This window comes from Panulirus ornatus, chromosome 16 (assembly GCF_036320965.1).
Source record: "Panulirus ornatus isolate Po-2019 chromosome 16, ASM3632096v1, whole genome shotgun sequence".
Classification (NCBI taxonomy): domain Eukaryota; kingdom Metazoa; phylum Arthropoda; class Malacostraca; order Decapoda; family Palinuridae; genus Panulirus; species Panulirus ornatus.
In genome coordinates, this window is record NC_092239.1 from 13,357,874 (window position 1) to 13,383,025 (window position 25,152).

At 38.6% G+C, this 25,152-nt stretch overlaps 1 protein-coding gene across 6 annotated transcripts in view; it reads left to right on the plus strand.

Annotated features, from left to right (window-relative positions):
- Positions 1 to 25,152, plus strand: part of Pi3K92E (phosphatidylinositol 3-kinase 92E) — a 100,915-nt gene that overhangs the window by 12,881 nt on the left and 62,882 nt on the right. For 4 of the 6 annotated variants that reach the window (XM_071671303.1, XM_071671304.1, XM_071671301.1 and 1 more), the window contains exons 3-6: positions 11,868 to 11,970; positions 18,067 to 18,278; positions 21,142 to 21,370; positions 23,472 to 23,587. In XM_071671303.1, coding sequence (XP_071527404.1) covers positions 11,868 to 11,970; positions 18,067 to 18,278; positions 21,142 to 21,370; positions 23,472 to 23,587 — 660 coding nt within the window. The remainder of the gene's footprint in view (positions 1 to 11,867; positions 11,971 to 18,066; positions 18,279 to 21,141; positions 21,371 to 23,471; positions 23,588 to 25,152) is intronic. The other 2 variants (XM_071671305.1, XM_071671306.1) reach the window with 1 other exon arrangement.

Consider the following 25,152-nt stretch of genomic DNA (forward strand, 5'->3'; position numbering starts at 1 on the left):
GGAGGGGCTCCTGAAATATAATATACAAAATTGTATCTTAAATTTAAAACATTAACCTTAAATATGAAGTGTTTTATGATACAATGTTATGCAGGGGATGGCTGTACTTTTAGTTTGTATTTCTTAGTTCTGTTGTGAGAGATTTTATTATCCTGTTTGAGAAGCTCTTACCCAGCTATATGATGAGTTTAGTTTGGCAGTGCTTGGTGTCACTGTGATTAAAGTGGCCATTTTAGAAGCAACCACTACTTCAGTAATCATTATAGCTCGCAAGAAAATTGAAAGAGCAACTTAACAAGCTTTAAACCTGTTCAAGACCTTCCCTGGGGAATGAAAAAGGAACTTTACGAAGAAATGCATGAATATAACTAAATGAGGACCAGGGCTCCTAACCAAGCCCATCAATACCCAAGGAACAAGGTTGTATATCTGATCAACCAGGATCTGAGGAACATGACTTCTTACTTACTTTAGAGGCCATATTTCTCGGGTAATCTCGTGTTGTTTGCAAAGAATGAGGAAAAATTACAGGAGGTGGTGAGTGGGTTTTACGTGTGCCGTAAGAGGTAGTTGAAGGTAAATGCTGGTAAGAGTAAGGTGATTGTTTTTGAGAGAAGGGAAAATGAACTTCCAGTGCCATGCAGAATTCATGATAATGAGTTGAAAGATTTGAGTGGGTGGTGAACTGTTCAAAGAGGTTGGAGAATTTAAATACAGTAGCATTTGGATTCATTGCAGTACAAACATGACACAGTTAGGGAAAGAGATTTCCAAGGGAGGAAGATGATTGGATCTTTTGGGAGAGCTAGTAAAGAGAAAATTGTTACCATGGATGTGTAAGGACTGAAGGACAGCAGAGCTCTGCTCACCCCAAAGTGATGGATGTGAAACATGAACATGGGATGCAACACACCGATCTAGGATCCAGGCTGCTGAAATGAACTACATTGCAGATTCTTTTGATGTTAGCAGATGGGATGGTGCATGTAAGCATTGGGGATGCATAAGGTCAAGGAGGGAAAGGCGAGATATGTTAAGATAGAATAGGTTAAGAAAAGAACCTTCACATGATTGGGTCATGTGGAAAGGATGCAGGATGAAAGAAGTTGGTGACAGAGTTTGGAAAAGTATGTGAAAGGAGAAAGGTGGGAATGAATGTGAATAAGAGTAAGGTTATTAGGCTCAGTAGGATTGAGGGACAGGCTAATTGGAATGTAAATTTGAACGGAGAAAATTGGAGGAAATGAGGTGTTTTAGATATCTGGGAGTAGAATTAGCAGTGAATGGAACCATGGAAGCAGAGGTGAGTCACAGGGTGGGGAAGTGGGTGAAGGTTCTAGGAGTGATGAAGAATATGGAAAGAATGTTATCTTGGAGAGCAAAAATGGGTATGATTAAAGGAATAATAGTTCCAACAATGTTTTATGGTTGCAAGGTATGGGCTATAGATAGCAGTGTATGGAGGAGTGTGGTTGCATTGGAAATGAGATGTTTGAGGACAATATGTGATGAGGTGGCTCAATTGAGTAAGTAATGAAAGGGTAAGATAGATGTGTGGAAATGAATAGAATGTGGTTGAAAGGGCAGAAAAGGGTGTGTTCAAATGGTTTGGACATAGGGAGAGAGTGAGTAAGGAAAGGTTGACAAAGAGGATATATGTTTCAAAGGTGGAGGGAACAAGGAGAAGCAGGAGACGAAGTTGGAGGTGGAAGGATGGAGTGAAAAAGATTTTGAGCAATCGGACCCTGAACATCAGGAGAGTGAGAGGCATGCAAGGAATAGAGTGAATTGGAACTATGTGGTATACCGGGGTCAACTACTGTCAGTGGACTGAGTCAGGGCATGTGAAACGTCTGGGATAAACAATGGAAAAGTCTGTGGTGCCTGGATATGGATAGGGAGCTGTGGTTTTGGTGCATTGCACATGACAGCTAGAGACTAAGTGTGAACAAATGTGGCCTTTTTTCTGTTTTCCTGGCACTACCTCACTGAAGCAGGAGGTAGCAATACTTTTCTCGTGGGGTGGGGTAATGCCAGGAATGGATGAAGGCAAGCAAGTATGAATATGTACATGTGTATATATGTATATGTCTGTGTGTATATGTATATGTAGATATGTATATGTGCGTATGTGGGCGTTTGTGTATATATTTGTGCATATGAGTGGATGGGCTGTTCTTTGTCTGTTTCCTGGCGCTACTCACTTATGTGTGAAACATCAATATATATATATATATATATCTTCTGTTTCCCATTTTAGAAAGTTAATACAAGGAGGGGAGGATTTCTGGCCCCCCGCTCCCGTCCCCTCTAGTCGCCTTCTACGACACGCTAGGAACACGTGGGAAGCACTCTTTCACCCCTATCCCCAGGGATAATATACATATATACATACATATACACATACACACACATACACCTACATACGCACATATACACACACACACACATACATATATATACATATGAAAAATATGTATGTAGCATTTATGGATCTGGAGAAGGCATATGATAGAGTTGATAGAGATGCTCTGTGGAAGGTATTAAGAATATATGGTGTGGGAGGCAAGTTGTTAGAAGCAGTGAAAAGTTTTTATCGAGGATGTAAGGCATGTGTACGTGTAGGAAGAGAGGAAAGTGATTGGTTCTCAGTGAATGTAGGTTTGCGGCAGGGGTGTGTGATGTCTCCATGGTTGTTTAATTTGTTTATGGATGGGGTTGTTAGGGAGGTAAATGCAAGAGTTTTGGAAAGAGGGGCAAGTATGAAGTCTGTTGGGGATGAGAGAGCTTGGGAAGTGAGTCAGTTGTTGTTCGCTGATGATACAGCGCTGGTGGCTGATTCATGTGAGAAACTGCAGAAGCTGGTGACTGAGTTTGGTAAAGTGTGTGGAAGAAGAAAGTTAAGAGTAAATGTGAATAAGAGCAAGGTTATTAGGTACAGTAGGGTTGAGGGTCAAGTCAATTGGGAGGTGAGTTTGAATGGAGAAAAACTGGAGGAAGTGAAGTGTTTTAGATATCAGGGAGTGGATCTGGCAGCGGATGGAACCATGGAAGCGGAAGTGGATCATAGGGTGGGGGAGGGGGCGAAAATGGGGGCCTTGAAGAATGTGTGGAAGTCGAGAACATTATCTCGGAAAGCAAAAATGGGTATGTTTGAAGGAATAGTGGTTCCAACAATGTTGTATGGTTGCGAGGCGTGGGCTATGGATAGAGTTGTGCGCAGGAGGATGGATGTGCTGGAAATGAGATGTTTGAGGACAATGTGTGGTGTGAGGTGGTTTGATCGAGTGAGTAACGTAAGGGTAAGAGAGATGTGTGGAAATAAAAAGAGCGTGGTTGAGAGAGCAGAAGAGGGTGTTTGAAGTGGTTTGGGCACATGGAGAGAATGAGTGAGGAAAGATTGACCAAGAGGATATATGTGTCGGAGGTGGAGGGAACGAGGAGAAGAGGGAGACCAAATTGGAGGTGGAAAGATGGAGTGAAAAAGATTTTGTGTGATCGGGGCCTGAACATGCAGGAGGGTGAAAGGAGGGCAAGGAATAGAGTGAATTGGAGTGATGTGGTATACCGGGGTTGACGTGCTGTCAGTGGATTGAATCAAGGCATGTGAAGCGTCTGGGGTAAACCATGGAAAGCTGTGTAGGTATGTATATTTGCGTGTGTGGACGTATGTATATACATGTGTATGGGGGGGGGTTGGGCCATTTCTTTCGTCTGTTTCCTTGCGCTACCTCGCAAACGCGGGAGACAGCGACAAAGTATAATAAAAAAAAATAATATATAAATATATATATATATTTTTTTTTTCCCTATATATATATATATATATATATATATATATATATATATATATATATATATATGTAAGTAGGAGAGATGGCCAGAGATCGTTATTGGATTACGTGTTAATTGACAGGTGCGCGAAAGAGAGACTTTTGGATGTAAATGTGCTGAGAGGTGCAACGGGAGGGATGTCTGATCATTATCTTGTGGAGGCTAAGGTAAAGATTTGTATGGGTTTTCAGAAAAGAAGAGTGAATGTTGGGGTGAAGAGGGTGGTAAGAGTAAGTGAGCTTGGGAAGGAGACTTTTGTGAGGAAGTACCAGGAGAGACTGAGTACAGAATGGTAAAAGGTGAGAACAATGGAAGTAAGGGGAGTAGGGGAGGAATGGGATGTATTTAGGGAATCAGTGATGGATTGCGCAAAAGATGCTTGTGGCATGAGAAGAGTGGGAGGTGGGTTGATTAGAAAGGGTAGTGAGTGGTGGGATGAAGAAGTAAGATTATTAGTGAAAGAGAAGAGAGAGGCATTTGGACGATTTTTGCAGGGAAAAAATGAAATTGAGTGGGAGATGTATAAAAGAAAGAGACAGGAGGTCACGAGAAAGGTGCAAGAGGTGAAAAAGAGGGCAAATGAGAGTTGGGGTGAGAGGGTATCATTAAATTTTAGGGAGAATAAAAAGATGTTCTGGAAGGAGGTAAATAAAGTGCGTAAGACAAGGGAGCAAATGGGAACTTCAGTGAAGGGCGCAAATGGGGAGGTGATAACAAGTAGTGGTGATGTGAGAAGGAGATGGAGTGAGTATTTTGAAGGTTTGTTGAATGTGTTTGATGATAGTGTGGCAGATATAGGGTGTTTTGGTCGAGGTGGTGTGCAAAGTGAGAGGGTTAGGGAAAATGATTGGGTAAACAGAGAAGAGGTAGTAAAAGCTTTGCGGAAGATGAAAGCCGGCAAGGCAGCAGGTTTGGATGGTATTGCAGTGGAATTTATTAAAAAAGGGGGTGACTGTATTATTGACTGGTTGGTAAGGTTATTTAATGTATGTATGACTCATGGTGAGGTGCCTGAGGATTGGCGGAATGCATGCATAGTGCCATTGTACAAAGGCAAAGGGGATAAGAGTGAGTGCTCAAATTACAGAGGTATAAGTTTGTTGAGTATTCCTGGTAAATTATATGGGAGGGTATTGATTGAGAGGGTGAAGGCATGTACAGAGCATCAGATTGGGGAAGAGCAGTGTGGTTTTAGAAGTGGTAGAGGATGTGTGGATCAGGTGTTTGCTTTGAAGAATGTATGTGAGAAATACTTAGAAAAGCAAATGGATTTGTATGTAGCATTTATGGATCTGGAGAAGGCATATGATAGAGTTGATAGAGATGCTCTGTGGAAGGTATTAAGAATATATGGTGTGGGAGGCAAGTTGTTAGAAGCAGTGAAAAGTTTTATCGAGGATGTAAGGCATGTGTACGTGTAGGAAGAGAGGAAAGTGATTGGTTCTCAGTGAATGTAGGTTTGCGGCAGGGGTGTGTGATGTCTCCATGGTTGTTTAATTTGTTTATGGATGGGGTTGTTAGGGAGGTAAATGCAAGAGTTTTGGAAAGAGGGGCAAGTATGAAGTCTGTTGTGGATGAGAGAGCTTGGGAAGTGAGTCAGTTGTTGTTCCCTGATGATACAGCGCTGGTGGCTGATTCATGTGAGAAACTGCAGAAGCTGGTGACTGAGTTTGGTAAAGTGTGTGAAAGAAGAAAGTTAAGAGTAAATGTGAATAAGAGCAAGGTTATTAGGTACAGTAGGGTTAAGGGTCAAGTCAATTGGGAGGTAAGTTTGAATGGAGAAAAACTGGAGGAAGTAAAGTGTTTTAGATATCTGGGAGTGGATCTGGCAGTGGATGGAACCATGGAAGCGGAAGTGGATCATAGGGTGGGGGAGGGGGCGAAAATCCTGGGAGCCTTGAAGAATGTGTGGAAGTCGAGAACATTATCTCGGAAAGCAAAAATGGGTATGTTTGAAGGAATAGTGGTTCCAACAAAGTTGTATGGTTGCGAGGCATGGGCTATGGATAGAGTTGTGCACAGGAGGGTGGATGTGCTGGAAATGAGATGTTTGAGGACAGTGTGTGGTGTGAGGTGGTTTGATCGAGTAAGTAACGTACGGGTAAGAGAGATGTGTGGAAATATAAAGAGCGTGGTTGAGAGAGCCGAAGAGGGTGTTTTGAAATGGTTTGGGCACATGGAGAGAATGAGTGAGGAAAGATTGACCAAGAGGATATATGTGTTGGAGGTGGAGGGAACGAGGAGAAGTGGGAGACCAAATTGGAGGTGGAAAGATGGAGTGAAAAAGATTTTGTGTGATCGGGGCCTGAACATGCAGGAGCGTGAAAGGAGGGCAAGGAATAGAGTGAATTGGATCGATGTGGTATACCGGGGTTGACGTGCTGTCAGTGGATTGAATCAGGGCATGTGAAGCGTCTGGGGTAAACCATGGAAAGCTGTGTAGGTATGTATATTTGCGTGTGTGGACGTATGTATATACATGTGTATGGGGGTGGGTTGGGCCATTTCTTTCGTCTGTTTCCTTGCGCTACCTCGCAAACGCGGGAGACAGCGACAAAACAAAAAAAAAATATATATATATATATATTTTGAAATGTTTAGGTATGTATAAGTGCGTGTGTTGATGTTTATGTATATACATGTGTACGTGGATGGGTTTGGCCTTTCTTCATCTGTTTCCTTGTACTACCTCGCTAATGCGGGAGACAGCGACAAAGTATGATATATATATATATATATATATATATATATATATATATATATATATATATATATATATATATATATATATATTTTTTTTTTTTTTTTTTTGTCGCTGTCTCCCGCATTTGCGAGGTAGCGCAAGGAAACAGATGAAAGAAATGGCCCAACCCACCCCCATACACATGTATATACATACACGTCCACACACGCAAATATACATACCTACACATCTTTCCATGGTTTACACCAGACGCTTCACATACCCTGATTCAATCCACTGACAGCACGTCAACCCCGGTATACCACATCGATCCAATTCACTCTATTCCTTGCCCTCCTTTCACCCTCCTGCATGTTCAGGCCCCGATCACACAAAATCTTTTTCACTCCATCTTTCCACCTCCAATTTGGTCTCCCACTTCTCCTCGTTCCCTCCACCTCCGACACATATATCCTCTTGGTCAATCTTTCCTCACTCATTCTCTCCATGTGCCCAAACCATTTCAAAACACCCTCTTCTGCTCTCTCAACCACGCTCTTTTTATTTCCACACATCTCTCTTACCCTTACGTTACTTACTCGATCAAACCACCTCACACCACACATTGTCCTCAAACATCTCATTTCCAGCACATCCATCCTCCTGTGCACAACTCTATCCATAGCCCACGCCTTGCAACCATTTTGCTCCATTCAAACTTACCTCCCAATTGACTTGACCCTCAACCCTACTGTACCTAATAACCTTGCTCTTATTCACATTTACTCTTAACTTTCTTCTTTCACACACTTTACCAAACTCAGTCACCAGCTTCTGCAGTTTCTCACATGAATCAGCCACCAGCGCTGTATCATCAGCGAGCAACAACTGACTCACTTCCCAAGCTCTCTCATCCACAACAGACTTCATACTTGCCCCTCTTTCGCGCAAAATAAAAATAGATAAATATAAAAGACAACAAAGGCCACATTCATTCACACTCTGTCTCTATCTGTCATGTGTAATGCACCAAAACCACAGCTCCCTTTCCACATCCAGGCCCCACAAAACTTTTCATGGTTTACCCCAGACGCTTCACATGCCCTGGTTCAATCCATTAACAGCACATCGACCCCAGTATACTGCATCACTCCAATTCATTCTATTCCTTGCATGCCTTGTATGTGAATATGTATGAAAAAAGAAAGAAAAAATATATATATATGAGGAAGGTAGGAGAAAATAGTGTGGGGAAATATCTAGAGTCCTGGAAATATCTAGAGTCCTGAAAAGGGAAAAGTGAGGAAATGTACTGGGAGAAGACTTATGAAGGTCTGTGGTAGGAGACGTTGTATTCCCTGGAGATGTGTTTCATTAGGGCTGTCTGGAGTTTCCTCACATGACCCCTGCATGTGGAGGAGGGGGGAACATCTTAGAGGGATGAGATATCAGAGCTATAGATGGAAAGTTAGGTTTTCACTGAAAGTGTGATGTGATGATGTAACAACATTAAGCTGTACAACACTTCAAGGTGTGAAACATTAAGATTAATACATATATGTAACTGGCTTGTATAGCACCATCGATTCTGTTACATCAATAATTGATATGCTAATTCATCACATTTATTGTTTGTACGTTTTGTGTGTGTGTATATAACTTTGGAACAGGGTACTTATAATTAGATATCTGATGGGTAGACAAGGGAGGCTCAAGATGTAATTATGTTTTAGAACAATAAGTTTGATGTTAAGATTTTGTGTAATGATATGATAGTCTAGAGTGCAGTTAATTGTAATTAGTTATGAAATAGTGAAGATAGTAAATAACATTTTAAGACAGTTTTGAAACTTAAAGTACAGTATGCAGTAAATCCCCCCCTACATATGTAGTTGAAATAGATGTGAAAACACTGGTATCCATGTTTTGTCACACAGGAAACCATTATCATTTTGTGAGAGAATCAGATAATGCTAATAACATGAGTTGAGTGTCGCACAGCTTTAAGGTTGATAATCATGTAATAAACCGTACAAAACCAGCCATCCACCTTCCAGTGATATTAGCTTTAATAGCTGATGTGGCATCATTTTAGTATAGGAGTAGATAGCATTATTTTCAGTGCTCTTGATTGAAAGTTGACATTTTAATGTTAACATCTGTTATATTTGTGTGTGTTATAAATGTGCATATATATAATATGAATCATTTAAGATCGGAAAACTATTCACTGAGTTAGAATACATTAACTTGATAGAAAGAGTGTCATAATAAACTTACAATATAAATGTAAAGAATGTATGTTATGTGAGGAAAATCAAGTAGATTTTGCATGTGAGTTGTGGATGTAAACAGAAGAATCTTTTGTGATTACTCCCTCTTATTGTGTATATGTAGTGTCCAGGAATTCCAATAGTAGTGGTTGCAAAGAAAATTAAGTGATATATGATATTATCATATTGTTATTATATTATGTTTATTTTTTGCTTTTGTTTAGTGTCTTGAATAGACTAATGCTTGAAGAGGCCAGGGAAATTTAGGTTCAGTAAGGATAATTGTCCTTTCCAGCATTGTTAACAGGTGTCATGATAGTTGGATGTAATGATAAGCTGAGGAAGACTGGTGCATTTGTGTAATGATAGTCAATTAAGTGTCTCTCGTATATCTCTTTTTCCATATGTATGGACTACTGTAGGTAGCCTGCTGATTTAGGGCTGCTTCAAAAAGTCTTTACAAGACACATGGTCTGTGCACAGGATATTTGGTTATAAGAGTGTTGGTGGAATCTTTCCAACACATTCTTTGTCATCCAAAAGGCTTTCTTCTGTTTGGGACTCTGTCAAGTATTTTTTCCAAACATTTGGTCAGTGTGCCTCTACCATTGAAGTTTGGTTCTTCTTTAATGTTTAGTTCTCCTTTTCTTTTTGATATACCTCCTGTCTCTGGTTGTTCCCAGAATGAGGCAAAGAACTCTCTTCTCTGCTATTTGGGCCTTACTCTTCAAATTCTGTATCATTACCCCTGTTTAGAGAGAGTTGGTTTTAAGATAGTTATGTAGTCCATATTCCTTGTGTGTTTTTGAAAGCAACCAAATGGGGTAGGAGCTGGGGGCTGGAAACCCTTCCTTTCTTGGATTTTCAAAATCTAGAAGATGGAACAGAAGGAGCAGAGTGGGAGTGCTCATCCTCCTCAAAGGCTCAAGATGGGATGTCTAATTATGTATGGATGTAACCAAGATGAGAAGAAAGGAAAGATGGGTAGTATATTTGAAGATGTTCTGGTTCTGAATGAAACAAAGCTGAAGAGTAAAGGAGAAGAATGGTTTGAAAATGTCAGCCACTATGCTCATTACATAGTTATCAATTGTAGGTTCACCTAAGACCGATGTCACCCATATATCAAATTTTCTTTTGATTTTTTATTGTTCCATGCTACCAAGAAGGAGATGGAAGGATTGATAGGTAAATATTGATCTAAAACTAGAGTTACCTGCAAAAAATTAGTCTTGAATTTAGGAAAATTTCTTGCTTAGAGCATTATCCTGTATATACAATTAACCTGTATTCAAGACTGAAAGAATTTCTTTATCTCACCAGTAATTGTGTGTAACACTTATTTGTTCACCTCAACTCCTTTTAGCTTTAATCCTTAAGGAACGTTTCCAGTTGGATGAGGAAGTTGATAATCCTGTCACAACCAGGGCTGTTTGCTAGAGTCCATAATATAGGGAATGTTTGCTTACCAAAGTAATTTTATGGATGTTTTCAAAGGATGAGATGAACAAGAGGGGTCTGTCTCATTCAGCAAACACCTTTGTTTGATGATGTCTTTTTGGATCTGGTTGACCCTCTTTTATGTATCTTTGGGTATCCTACCCCATGAGGAGGATCATGTAGAATAAAGGCAAAAATTTTCACTAAGGGTAAGATTTTCTTCAATTTACCTTAGGTTTTTCTGAGTCCCTCTTTCTTCATGTGGATATACCCCCAGAAGCTCATAGCAGTATGCCTGTTGATGAGAACGTAAGTTTTGGAGGATGAATCAGTTTCCCCCAAACCTCTCTTTCCATCTTGAGAAAAACATATCTTGATTGCTGACAGTAACAAGCTTGAGGCATAGGCACCAGTGGTCCCATGAGTTCTGGAGATTGGCTAACTGCTTCATGCCACATCACCTCTCAGGCTTGACATCGTAGGCCTAGGTGGGTTTTTGTATGATCATTATGTTCCTGTGAACACGTATCTGGTAGCCTCTTATGATTTATGATGTTTGAAGGAACCTTAAAATGATGCACCACATTTTCAGCAATGAAAGGTTATTTCTATCACTGAACAAGTGGTGTTTCACGTACTAATAGAGTGTCTCCCAACATTTGTAGTTTTCATTATCTTCTAATATATGATCTGTTTTAACTTACAAAAGCATTGTGTGTTGTTTCACGTTTCACTCGAACATATTGGTCATTGGTTCAAGATATGTGTGAATGATTTGAAAAGTGTCTCTACCTGATCCATTCCTTGGAGTTGGGAATAGATTGGATGATCATTGATACAAAATGTTACCCAGATGTTAACATAGACATATGATTTAAGGTGTGAGGAAGCCAACTAGCAATTTTATAAGTAAGTTAATTCACTAGCTTCTATTTGGATAAGTATATTCTCTCAGTGTTAAGGTTGTATGGTTGTTAATATTACTAACATAGATGCACATAGGTGATGTAAGTAATGATTTAGATTGATCAAGTGACCTATGATAGCAGCACAGAATAAATATTTTTTTATCGCACATGATAACCTGTTATGATTTTCGGAAGATTCCCTTTTGTGCACTGGCTGAGTCATTACTGTGTTGAGAAAATATGCAGGTTGAATGAATATGACCTGCAATCCAACTTTGCATCTTGGATGTTAAGCTGATGATTTTTTGTTTTATCAGTTTTGTTACATATAAAAGCTGTTAAGTTTTAGGATGGCACTAAATTAAAGTTTTCTATAAACTGTTGTACATTGAGTATTACCTATGTTAAGTGCATTAAGTTGATGATAATTTTTAGTTTGTTGAATGCGAGGTAATCTTATAGATCTTTAATGTAGTAAAACAGTAGTCTTCACTGTGGTATTTTAGGAATCAGAAAATACATGTTTGCTATTTGTCCATGGGAAAACTAAATCCTAGTTGCAGGATATGTACTGAGTGAATTTTAGGATTATTTGAACACAATGTACATTTCAGTTGAATCATACTTTTATATATTGAGTGTACTAAGACCATATTTAAGTTATTTTTCTATCAGATGTGAGTTGGTAATCCTTGGTACTTGATAATTATTATTTTGTTCTGCACAAAGATGAGGAAGACAAGTTTACACGAGGCATTCTTTAGGGAAGATTACTTGCCTGGAGAAAGGTCTGTACGGAGACACACTGTGAGTGTCCCCAGCCGCAGTGATGGTAAGTTCGTGTACATGTAAATAATCTGATGTGATGCTTTTGTAGAATAGAAAAGCTGTTTGAAGGGCCTAGATGCTTTAATGTTAATCTGAGCTTTTCTTGAGCTTACTTTTTATTGAATTGTAATGCGGGTTCTAATGCTCTCTCTATATATATGTATACAGTTCATATTTCTTCTTTGGAAACATGAGCACCAAGCTATTCCTCATTAACACTATACACTCTTACATCTGCTGTACTGTATAATGTTTATATATGATCTTCTACCCACAGTCACCAGCTTTTAGCCATACCATAGATGTTTAGTAAATAGCTGCAGTCCAAACAATAAAAGTGATACAGAAGTCATACCACATTCATATAAGAAAATAATGAAACTGACCATTAGTTGCAGATAAAGGGGAGACAGAAGTCCCTCAATGCAAACTAAGAAAAAAAGTGTGTGATTCTTAAAGAAACAAAATTTAGATGTATCTTTAAACTTTAGTCTTTGCTAGTGTTTTAATTATTAGTTTTCACTGGTGTTTAGTTAGGATAGACCTTACAACAGTGATTGACTTAGATAGTTTTACTATTGAATTAGACAGATGAAAGTGTTGGTGATTTTGAGATGACAGCTTAGACAGTGTACCTGGATAATATGTGTGAATGGTATTTCATTAGATTCTGTTAAGCACTATTAGTGTCAGAATTTTACCTTTGATTATTTAAATTCCATAGAACTAAGACACCAATAATCTCTAAGGTAATTAAAGCTGACTTGAATTTATTTTCATTCTAATATATTACAATTAGATGTTCATATTCTGGATGACACTGTAGTAAACAATATTGTCCACAAAAAACTTGTTACAGTCTGTAGATTTTTATGAAATGTGAACAGATTTTTAGGCAGTACCATTAAATTTTATTGTTTCCTCAGCATTTGTGAAAGATTATCATAGATACAGATTTTAGACTCAAGCAAAATGCTAAATGCAAACGCAGACTTTTGTACCTCTGATTTGGACTGCCACCACTGGAGGCATAATTGTCACTAGACTTGTATTGAATACAAGTAGAGAAAATAGAAATTTTATCACTTCATTTTCATTGACCATACTTTGTAATCAGATGATTAGGAAGTGCAGCCCAGAATGAACATTGCAGTTAGTTGTCTTATGACATCCTTCTTAGGTCATGCTGTTTTCAACAAAATGCTTCATTGCATACCAGTATAAATTTCTCTACAAACTTGTGTATCCATCATTGTTCAGTAATTCAAATGTGCTATCTCATTTATGTAGATAGTGATGTATGCAGTATCTATTTTGATTTATTTCTGTCTTATATCACCAGTACTTGTAGAAGTAACCTCCTGTAAGCTAAAACCACTACATTAAGAGACAGGGTGGCCATAACTCAAGAATAGTTATACCGTGCAGTAAAGCCACGGATGAGGAACATCTACTTGCTAGTTAGCCAAAGCACTTAGAGACTTGACAGGAGGACTGAAATCAGATTGTATCATAATTGATGAGCTCTGATGTCAAGTTGTTCAAGGAGGTGATGACTGTTAGTCAATATCTGTGTTACATTATTATCAGAGAAATCATAGGTGTGTTCTACTTTGTATTTTGTCAGAGTACTGAAAGAAGTCTTCTAACTTATTTTTTTGATGATCTCATACCTGTAAAATGGTAAGTTGTTTCTTCATGTTCATCTGCTAAAAAACTTTCATACCAGAGGAATATTCTGTCTGTCATTTATAATTTTTTCCTGTACCATAGTCACTTTGCAGTGTCCCTCAGATGTTGATACTTTCCGTATCCCCAGCCATATTGCCTTAATTGTTCCTTCACGCTTGTATATTTCTCTCTTTTCTCCATTTTTCCACTTCATATATATTTCACTTTAATTTTTCCCTATGTTTCTGCCCTTTTTGTTTAGCTTTCTCTTGTTTTACCATAGCATATACTGAATAAGGCAGCCCTCATTCTTTTCACATACAGTATCCGTATTTGTAAATGTAAGCAATGATGACTGCTTTGCTGTTATGATAGGCAAGTAAGCATACAAAAGTCTTTACCAAATGTTTCAAGCATTGCCCTTGGGTCTTAGCCAGTTGAGGGCATGGAGATGGTTGGCAACTTGAATAGTTACAGATTCTGTATGTGCTGCTGCTTTGATTATAGGAAAAGGTGGTATGGTATAAACATGTTGCTTTTAGATTTAATGTTTTTTAAGTTATGTTACAAAACTTTCATGCTTTTGCATATGAAGATATTGTTCTGAGGTTGGACCCCCCCTTGACAGTATAATGTCCATAGATTACTTAGATTATTGTGAAAGCAGGTTAAAAAGAGAAGAGAAAGATAGATGAATCACTGTGTGGGTGGGTCATAGTTTAGATGTGAGGTTTCAGCTACTCCAGAGGTGAACACCATACAGGACCCTATTGGGAAGGGTCAGCAAAATACTTGCAATGTAGAGTTTGTTTTTTGACACCTGTGCCCTCCTATACAGTAATATTTCATGGTAAGAACGAATATTGCTTATTCTGACTTTAGGCACAATTTGCAATCAAAGGGCTAAGAGTTCTTGCCACCCTTAAGAAGGTCATAAAGGAGATGTAGGCTTTTGGCATAGAGTAGGATGAAGCTACAATGGAAGTTTCGAGAATTCTAAGGATTCCATGTAGCCTCTATGGTGACACTGGGCAGGGAAGATCTCTAATTGCTTTTACTTCCCTTCCAAAAGATAGATACCATCAACAGAAACTTGATGGCCAAGGAAAATTATTAGATTTGCTTCAGACACAGACTTAGCATCAATATTCATATATCCAGGCAAAGAGCTGACAAAGGTGTTGTTGGTGTGTTCGTTGTAGCTAGCCGTTAGGGTGTTATTTAGGCAGGCATAGTAGCTGGGGAGACTGCAAAGTACTTGATCAGTTCAGCTTTGGAACTCCCAAAATGTATTCAGTTAATGTTGAACAATCTGAAGTGTTTGATAACAACTGTCTTGGAGATGTCTACAATTTTCTCATTAGCACAGTGAAGAGGTCATACCAAAATAGAACTTCAAGCAGTGGAGAACGAGGGATAAGCCTTGCTTGTGGGAAAATGGGCTGCATTCAGGATGCATTGAGCCAAAAGAACACCACTGACCAGGGGTAGAATTTGACAGTGTTGAGAGGGGATACCCTGCTGCAATTTAAAGGACAGATGATTCATAGTGATAGCATGATTTTGAATTCCATTTGGACAGCCTTTAGATGCTCAAGAGAAAGATAGAATGGTGTCACAAATGAAGGGAGTCTGGTGCTGTTTATATGAGATGTGACAGTATTTTATGACAGCATTGTCTTGTGCAGGCTTTGTAACATCACAGAATTCCAACACAAGGGAGATGAACAACATTAAAGATCATAGGAAAATGAGTATGATGTGTGGCATCACAGGTATTGCAGTGGAGCTTATGAAGGATTGTCAGAGTTCATTGTTTAATGGTGATACATAACAAAGTCACGATGTGTGAGAAATTCAGAATGGTCCAAATTTCACCATACTGTTGGTAATGAGATCATATTCTGGAGAACAGCATGGCCTGACTTGTGATGATGGCAGGAGGTAGCTAATGGCAGCAACCATATGAAGAAATAGTGGTTGAAGCGATGTTCAGGGATGTAGGGCAGGGGTGCTGTCAAATGGGCAGTTTCTTCCAGAGGCATTTCCTCCCCAGCTGCAGGGTTTCTGTCATTCATGAACTTGTGCAGTAAAGAAACTATGGACTAACTGCATTGGTGATGTAAAATGATAACTGTGACTATGCATTTAGGAAGTCTGAACAGTTGCTTGACTTGATATTGCCAAGGCTCATCAAAAAGTCCTCCAAATGATAGGCAGTACATTTATGTTGCCAAAGTGGAGAATAATTGAAGCCCTGAAAATCAGAATATTACCAAAATTATATACAGTAGTCACATTGTGTTATCTGGGGAAACTTTCATTTTCAGCCCCAGCCTTGTAACTTCATGTCTAGATTCTCTCCTTCAAACCCTTTGAAAGGTTCACTTCCCAAACCAGGCTAGAACTGAAGTTTGACATCAGTGTATGTTTTCCACTGCAAAATTGTCCAAATGCTGAGATAAATGATTATCATGTCTTTGATTTTTGGATGAAGAATTCTTAGTTTTTATTTGCCGTAGTATAGTGTTTAGCAGAAACTTCTGATTTCCTTATGGAAATACTGGATGCTTACCAAGGATAAAGCAGCATTTACAGTTTCTGTGGAGATTATCAATAATTTTGGAAAAAAATTTTTTGGTGATTTGCTAATGGACATTAAATTTTGATCCTACATTGTTTGACTTCCATAAAAGATTTCCTTTGATTTTTTTCTCATTGATTTGGGTGAAATCCTATTGTTATGGCAGTTATGAACATTAAGGATTCTTGAGCTTTTTTAGGAATGAGAAGTCTTTAGTGGATGATTTTGGTAATTGTTTGAAATTATAGTAAGTATAATAGCTTTATTTAGGTGATATATAGTTTATTCATCATGCTTATTGTAGAATGTAAAATGTTCCATGATTTCTTTAGATTGCCAATGGCTGCAGCATTTACCTTTGACATTATTCTTTGCTTATCTATTTACATTACGCTTTCTCCTGAAAGCTATTTCATATATTGCACAGGCGACTTTGGCAGGTACTTGAGTTTTTTGTTTTTTAATGATCATCAAGTTTGTCTACAGGATTTTAGCCTTTTTTTTTAGTCAGTCCTCCTACATAGTTTATATGAAATGCCAATGGTTACAGTCATTGGAACTAATGTAATTCTTTCTTTGTTAAATTCAGTATGCTGTCTCCCACTATCAAGCATTGTGGTGCATGCAGAATCTCCTTCCAACATCCTTGCCCAAGCACTATCCCTATACATTTCTCCATACTTAATGTCATCTCAACCCTCCCCAACAGTCTTGATGCACCCTTTCCATCCTCTCCCCTCTGAATTAGGTAACCAGGATAAGTGGCTAAATTTTCACTAACAAAGGATGAAGAGTCCTGCTATCTTAATCTTATCATAAAAGAATGCATGAAATACTTATGCTATAACCATTTTCTTCAGGGAGAGGTTGCTTCTTTTGGGATATTAATATATGCTAGTTTGTAGGCTATTTTGGAATATTATCGGTACCAAACAAAATTTTCTTTATGTTCTTAAATTTTCCTCTCGATACGTGGCACTCACTTTAGCCCCTTAGGTAAACAACAAAGCTCAGTTATATATTAGAAATTGAGCCTTTCTTTTCTGGCTAAAGATAGTGATTGAAGGCTTTCCAGAAAAGTTGAGGTTACTTACAAAACTAGCATTACACTTCCTCCCATATGGGACATGCTCTCTCAAACAAAGCATTAGTCAAATGATTGGCAAGAATGCATCTTGTAGAGAAAATATGCAAAAATGTGCTTTGGGATTCAAGAGGCTTCTTTCTTTATGAAGACTGAGATGTCAGTCATACTTCTGCAATGCTCCTCCCACTTGGTTCTTCTGACAATGCCTGCCCTCATTAGCCATCTTTCAGTTGGCATAGTTGCAATCTTTATGAAGGTGTAATGGTATTCTGATGTGAAAGCAATTGTTTCCTCTGGGCAATTGAGTTTTGAACTTCATATGGCAATTGTTGGGTTTCCTTTGATGTCATTCTTTAAAGTTGAGCAACTTCAGTCTAATTGGCCTACTCTTGGCATCATCAAAATCAATGTTGGCATGAGCAACTTCAGTCTAATTGGCCTACTCTTGGCATCATCAAAATCATTATTGGAATAATTTCAGCACAAAAGGAAAATTGTTAAAATTAAAAGTAGATATATTTTTGAATGAACCATTTGTAGCTGTTGTATTATTTTACAGAGTTAACCTTTTTTTACCCACACATGCTCTAGACTAAGTGGTAGACAGTTGAAACCAGTAGTAAGTAATTTAAGTATTATTTTGATAAAATTAGTATTTGCAAACTATGAATTCTCACCTGATTATTTTACGTCAACTTTTGTTCTCTATTCTTACATTTTAGTTGAAACATTGATTATTATTCCATTTTCCACACTAGGTGGTGCAGGTGATTTGGCCGGTGTTTCCATGGGGAGGCCAAGGCCCCTTCCATTCCCATCATATAACATGCAAGGATTGGGAATGGACTTCGGTGGCCTCGGAACCCACCACAGTACCCCATCAACAGTGATGGTTGACTTTCTTATGCCGAATAGTATCATCATCCAACACAGTGTCAGTACCAGCTCTTCCCTTGAAGAAATTAAGGAGGTATGACAGTTCTTACAATTTTTGTCAAAAATGATTGAGATGGTAACTCAAAGTGGATATAAAAGTTACATGATTTCATTTCTATTGGTTTGTAAAGCATAGTGAATAGCTGATGAATGTGATACACTAGTATTATTCAGACAAGTAGCTTTTACTTCTTTCATCTTTATTGAGTGCTTCAACTAGACTTATGTAGTCATGTTGCACAACTTCTTTCATCTTTATTCTTTCACCCTTATTGAGTGCTTCAATATATTGTTATTATTATTATTATTATTATTTATATTATACTTAATCGCCGTTTCCCATGTTAGCTAGGTAGCATAAGGAAACAGACAAGGAATGGCCCAATGCCCCCATATACACATATGTATTATTATTATTATTATTATTATTATTATTATTATTATTATTATTATGATTATTATTATTATTATTATCATTATTATCATTATTATTATATAACCACAGGGTCCCTTTTATAGGGCTCTTGCAGCTTGAGTCTGCACTTCAGGCATGAGCTGGTGAATTATGGGCTCCTTTGGAGTGTAAAAGTTATTAAGAAGACTACTCTTTCCAGTTCATTGAAGCAGCCATGCCAAAGGTAACTTCTTGCTTGAGGTGTAACCATTAGTAAGCAAAGCCTGTTAACGCCTTCCTCATTGTGTTTGGTGATTGAGAAGATGGTTGCATGCACTGATTGGGGAGAAGCAATATGGCTTCATGAAAGGTGGAGGATGTGAGGAATAGGCATTTACTTTCAAGACTTTGTGAGAATTGGAGAAAAATTGTGAATTGTATGTGGAATTTATGAATGTGGTGAAAGCTTATGGTAGGGTTGAAAGAGTTTCCTTGTGGAAGGTTTTGTGAATGCAAGGTAAATTGAAAGTCTGTGTGGAGTTTTACCAGAACTAAGGCAAGTGTGACATTAGAGAGAAGGGAGGGTGAGTGCTTCCAATTAATGGTGGGTTCTTGTCAAAGGTATGTGATGTCACTATGGCTGTTTAATCAGTTTACAACTAAGGTGGAGAAGGAGATAGATCCACGGGCCTTTGAGAAAGTGGCAGGTCCATAGTATGTTGGGAGGTTAATCATTTGTAGCTTGCAGATGACATAACTCAGATGGTAGACTCAAGAGAGAAATTGCATAAGCTGTTGTCCAAGTTTGGGAGAGTGTATGATAGGAGGAAGCTGAGTCAGTGTGACTGAAAGTAAGATAATGAGGCTTAAGATAATGAAACATGTTGGTTTGAGTGTTAGTTTGACTGGGAAGAATCTGAAGGAAATGGAGTGCTTTAGATACCTGGGTGTGGAAATGGCAAGAGATGTAACATAAGTCATTCATATGGTGGGAGAGGGGACAAAGGTCTTGACTGCATGAAGGAGTGTGTGTGGATGGAGAGGGCAAAGATGAGTATGTTTGGTGGTATAGTAGTCCTGATGGTGTTGAATGGATGCAAATCTTGAGCACTAATTGTAAAAGAATGGAAGAGTTGTGGACATTTTGGAAATGAAACTTGAGGGCAGCATGTAATGTGAATAGGTTTGAGGTGTGACCTGTCTCTGCATGCTTGAGGTTACACTGCAAGTGAAAAGTAACCTTTGGTGAGGCTGTTTCACTTGGAGTGCTGTCTTATCAAAGAAAGTCTCACTCCAAAGGAGTCTATATTTTCCAGATTCTGGAATTAGCACAGCCTTTTGCTGCAGGAGTCTTTAAAAAGGTCCTGGGTAACACCAGAAGTTTTTCATAGAAATTGGTCCTTGGGTTATGAATATAAGAAAGTAGTAGGTGTGATTTTGTGAGGAATTACATCATTAGAAAGATGTGTAGCAAGAGGTGGATCATGACTGAGAAAGGTGACCAGGGTGTGTCAAAACAGTTTGAGTTTATGAAGAGGATGTGTGAAGAGAAAGTGACTAAGAGGATATATGTGTCAGAAGTGGAGGAGGCATGGGAGGAGGGGGAGGCCAACAAAGAAATGGAAAATGCAGTGAAAGAGGCTTTGAGTATCAGGGCCTGAACCTTCAGGGGGGTTGAGATGCTTGCATGAGATTGAGCGAATTGGAATGAAAAGGTATTTGGGGTGGTCAGGGGAAACCATGGAAAGATGTAATGGGACTTGACTGGATAGGGGGCTATAGTTTCAGTGCATTATACATTACCGCTGGAGAGTAAATGTGAGCAAATGACTCCATCCTTTATGTTTCTAACTCTTACCATACTGGTGAAGAGATGGTTGTCATTTATAATGTAACCAAGCTGTGTACTTAGCTTCAACGTCCTCTTGAGAGCAATCTTCATATCAGGGCTTAATCACATAGTGCCACTGATATGTATTTGTACTGAAGGATTAGAATGTGATCAGTTCTTGAAAACTGATACATGTCTGATAGATATTTTTCGTTCTTTTCTTTCCTATCCCTTTTCCATCTTTTTTATCTTCTTGCAAATGCAGGCAAGTTTGTGTAAATACATCAGAACATCCTCTGTCAGAATGCAGGAACCCACCCACCTTTTCCCCCGTCTGGAAATCTTTAAATGTGAGGTCTTTAACATCAGTTGTTTTACAGAAGGATTAATTTTGGTCACAGAATAGAACATAAGTATCTGATGCCTTGGATAGCTTCTGAAGGTCAAAGGGCAAGAGTAGAAGTCACAGATCACAAAAATATAGATTTTAAGCTTAATTTTATTGTGTATTTTTTCATCTGGGAAGACTATTTTCATGTCTTGTTACACCTGATGAATGGTGTGTGCATGATGGAAATGAACTGGTCACTTCACAGAGTAATGTGAAGATTTCATTGTTGATGTAGTATTAGCACATTATCATCTTTTAAAAAAAAAATTCACTTTTCCCAGGAACTATGGGACCGTGCCAGCGAATTTCCTTTGTTTGGGACCCTCCATGACCTCTCATCATATCACTTTGCATGTATCAGTCAGCGAGCTGAAACTGTGGAGTTGATGGATGAATCAAAGTGTTTACAAGAGATTAATCCCTTCATGTGGATGCTTAAACTGGTTGAAAGAAAAGGCAATGAGACAGAAAAGCTTTTGAATATACAAATTGGTCAGTTAATTGGAAAAGGTAGGTTTTTAGTAAGATTTTATTTTTGTATCATATGTTTATTGTTTATGTATGAAATCACTCAGAATAGCTTGGTAGATTGGTCATTATGGACTGTGCCATAAATGTAATTGGACCAGTTATCTTGGTCAAAATGCTAGAAGATGATGTAAAAGTCTCTTCAGTAGAATATAGATATTTTTGTTTATCTGAAAAGGAAAATCATGCTCAGCCTTGACACAACCACTCAGGTAGGGAGTATTGTAAGTATTGTACCAGATTAGGTCAGGTCATCAGGGTCAGGATTCCTAAGATCAGGACCTGAGGCCAAACTACCATAGTAACATTTGGCTAGATATGGCTTTAGGTAAGGCAGGATAGAAATAATTAAGTAACAGAAAAGCATAACTTCAGATGAGATTACAAAAATCTGTGCAAATATGAGAAGACTTAAGTTGAAAATTTAGGAGCATATTACTTATGCTGTTTTGGAAAATCATCCCCAGGTTCATGGGGTGTGGGTAGGAATCACTTGACCCATGTAACCTGGCGGTTCCACACTTGAACAATTATGGTGACAGTAAGCATTGAGGGACCAGGGCCACCCCAAGGGAAGGAATTGCAGTTAACCCCATTCAGGGCCAAAGTTTGTTGAATGAATTTGATTATCTGTATAGGAGAGCTTTGCTCGTCTGGGATACCTTTGAGTGTAGTTTTTTACCTTTTTGGGTTGTCTTATTTCAGTTAAGATTGCTTAATACCCCCAGCATTTTGATTATTGGGTGTCTGAGAGAGAAACCAACTTGAAAGGATTTGTAAGCCTAGTTATTGTTATAGAATAATGACTTTCTTGACATTGTTTTACACTGACTGGTTCACCTTAAGAGAGTTTTCTCCATGGTTTTTGCTCTGTTCTTGAGTTAGTCCGTAGTAAGGTAGTCCATGGTACACATAGCCTGGAGATCCTAGTGTATTGTGAGGATCTTTGTTAGAAACATGATCTCTTTCAATCCCTGAGTCATACATGAAGAATACAAGATAAGTTTCTGTGCCCTGATGCTTGTGCTTGCAGCGTCCTGCCAGGCCGCCCGGATTGGTCCATAGCTACTCTGTGATGATGACACATGTTGTGAGGTTGAAAATTGTTTGAATGCAAGAAGGTATGAGGTAAACCAGTGCTGCACTAATTGATCTTCTCATTTCTTGGTGAGGTGTTACTAGACTCTGCCTGCTCGAGGCTACACCATGAGTGAAAAGTCACCTTTAGCAAGGTTGATCATTTGGAGCACATTCACATCAAAAAACTTCTTGCTTCAAAGGAGTCTACATTAACCTTCTGCTGGAATAGCACAGCCTTGGGCTGCAGGAGCTTTTGGAAAGAGGCCCTGGGTCACACCAGGACTCATTTATAAATATTAATCATGGGCTGCTTATGAATAAAGATAGAAAAAGCAGAATCTTTTCAGTGGCAGCTGACCTACCCAAGAGAAATTGAAGACCTTGCATCATTATTTTACCCTGATGCTAGTGAAATGATGGCCATCAGAGCTAGAATAGAAGGTTGAACATGGTAGGATCATGTCATAGTAGAATCTTCAGACAAGACCAATCTATATATACCTTAGTTATTAGGAATGGAATTTAAGCCAGTGGCACATGAGGATTATTGATTAGAATTTTATGGGTATAGCTTCATGGCGCATTGCCAAGAACTTTATTCCGATACATCTTTGTAGTATTTTGTACAAAATATCGCACAAACCTAAAACCATGTTCCCACTGGATAGAAATTTGATGTTCCAGAAGCCATTTTGCTAAAGCATAGGAAATTCTTTTGGTACCCTCTCTTAAGAAGAATATGTCTCTTTATTGTCAATGTTTACTTAATAGAAGTCCAAATTTTATTTGGGGGCCAGTTGCTAGAGTTTTCTTTTCAAATTATTCATAGTGTATATTTAGCTTTATAAGGCTGAATAAAACATTAATATTACTGTAATGGTCCTTTTATTTTTTCACATAGGGGTGTTATGTTGGCTTATTATTGTTTTCAAAACTTTAGAGATATTATAGCATCTTATCATATCTTGTAGAGTTTCTTCAGTGAAGTTGATGCCTTTTTCAGATCTCCAGAAATTTGATGCCCTTAAAAATCCAGAGGTGAATGAATTTCGATGGAAGATGAAGGCAGTGTGTGATGAAGTTGTATCCACAAGAAATAAGCTGACATGGTCGGAACAGGTGAGATATTGGTTATTGATTCTTATCAGGAATGGCTTTAGAGCAAAGTACAATTTTACGACATACTGGGGTTAAAGGAAGTGGAGGAGTTGAATCATTTGTTGTATGCAGATAACAAGGGTATGGTGACAGACTCAAGAACCTGGTGACAAAGTTTGGGAGAAATCAACATAAGCCTTCAGTCACACTTTTAACCATAGACAATCACAGTTCCAACTCACACCCTACAATCACTTTGAATGGTCAGTCATTTCCTCTGAACAGAACCTCAACCTTACTAGGCATCACATATGACATTCACTCCCCACACCAATAAAATCAAGACAAAAGCAACACACAAACTATATGTCTTTGGAACAATAACTGGCTCCAGGTTTAGACAAGAATAAGAAATCCTCAATGTTCTCTATAAACAATTTATCCCCTCCATGTATGTATAGTGCCACTGTACAAGGCAGCGGGGATAAGGTGTGTTAAAACTACAGAGGCATAAGTTTGTTGAGTATTCCTGCGAAATTGTATGGAAGGGTATTGACTGAGATGGTGAAGGCATGTACAGAGCATCAGACTGGGGAGGAGCAGTGTGGTTTCAGAAGTGGTAGTGGATGTGTGAATCAGGTGTTTGGTTTGAAGAATATGTGTGTGAGAAGTACTTTGAAAAAAGATGGATTTGTATGTAGTTTTTATGGATCTGGAGAAGACTTATGATAGGGTTGATAGAGATGCTTTGTGGAAGGTCTTGAGAGTATATAGTGTGGGAGGTAAGCTGCTAGAAGCAGTGAAAAGGTTTTACCAAGGATGTAAGGCTTGTGTACAAGTAGGGAGAGAGGGGAGTGATTGGTTCTCAGTGAATGTTGATCTGTGGCAGGGGTGTGTGATGTCCCCATGGTTGTGTAATTTGTTTATGGATGGGGTAGTTAGGGAGGTAAATGCATGAGTTTTGGCGAGAGGGGCAACTATGCAGTCTCTTTGGGATGAGAGGGCTTGGGAAGTGAGTCAGTTTTTGTTTGCCGATGATGCAGCACTGGTGGCTGATTTGAGTGAGAAACTGCAGAAGTTGATGACTGTGTTTGGAATAGTGTGTGAAAGGAGAAAGTTGAGAGTGCTTGTGAATAAAAGCAAAGTTATTTGGTTCAGTAGGTTTGAGGGACAAGTTAATTGGGAATGTAAGTTTAAGTGAACTTAGCAGTGAGTGGAACCATGATAGTGGAAGTGAGTCACAGGGTGGGGGAAGGGGCGAAGGTTTTGGGAGTGATGAAGAATGTGTGGAAGGAGAGAACATTATCTCGGAGAGCAAAAATGGGTATGTTTGAAAGAATAGCCCTTCTAACAATATTATATGGTTGCAAGACATTGGCTATAGATGTTTTGGAAGGAGGTAAATAAGGTGCGTAAGACAAGAGAACGAATAGGGACATCGATAAAGGGGGCTAAAGAGGAGGTAATAGCAAATAGTGGTGAAGTGAGGAGATGGAGTGAGTATTTTGAAGGTTTGTTGAATGTGTTTGATGATAGAGTGGCAGATATAGGGTGTATTGGTCGAGGTGGTGTGCGAAGTGAGAGGG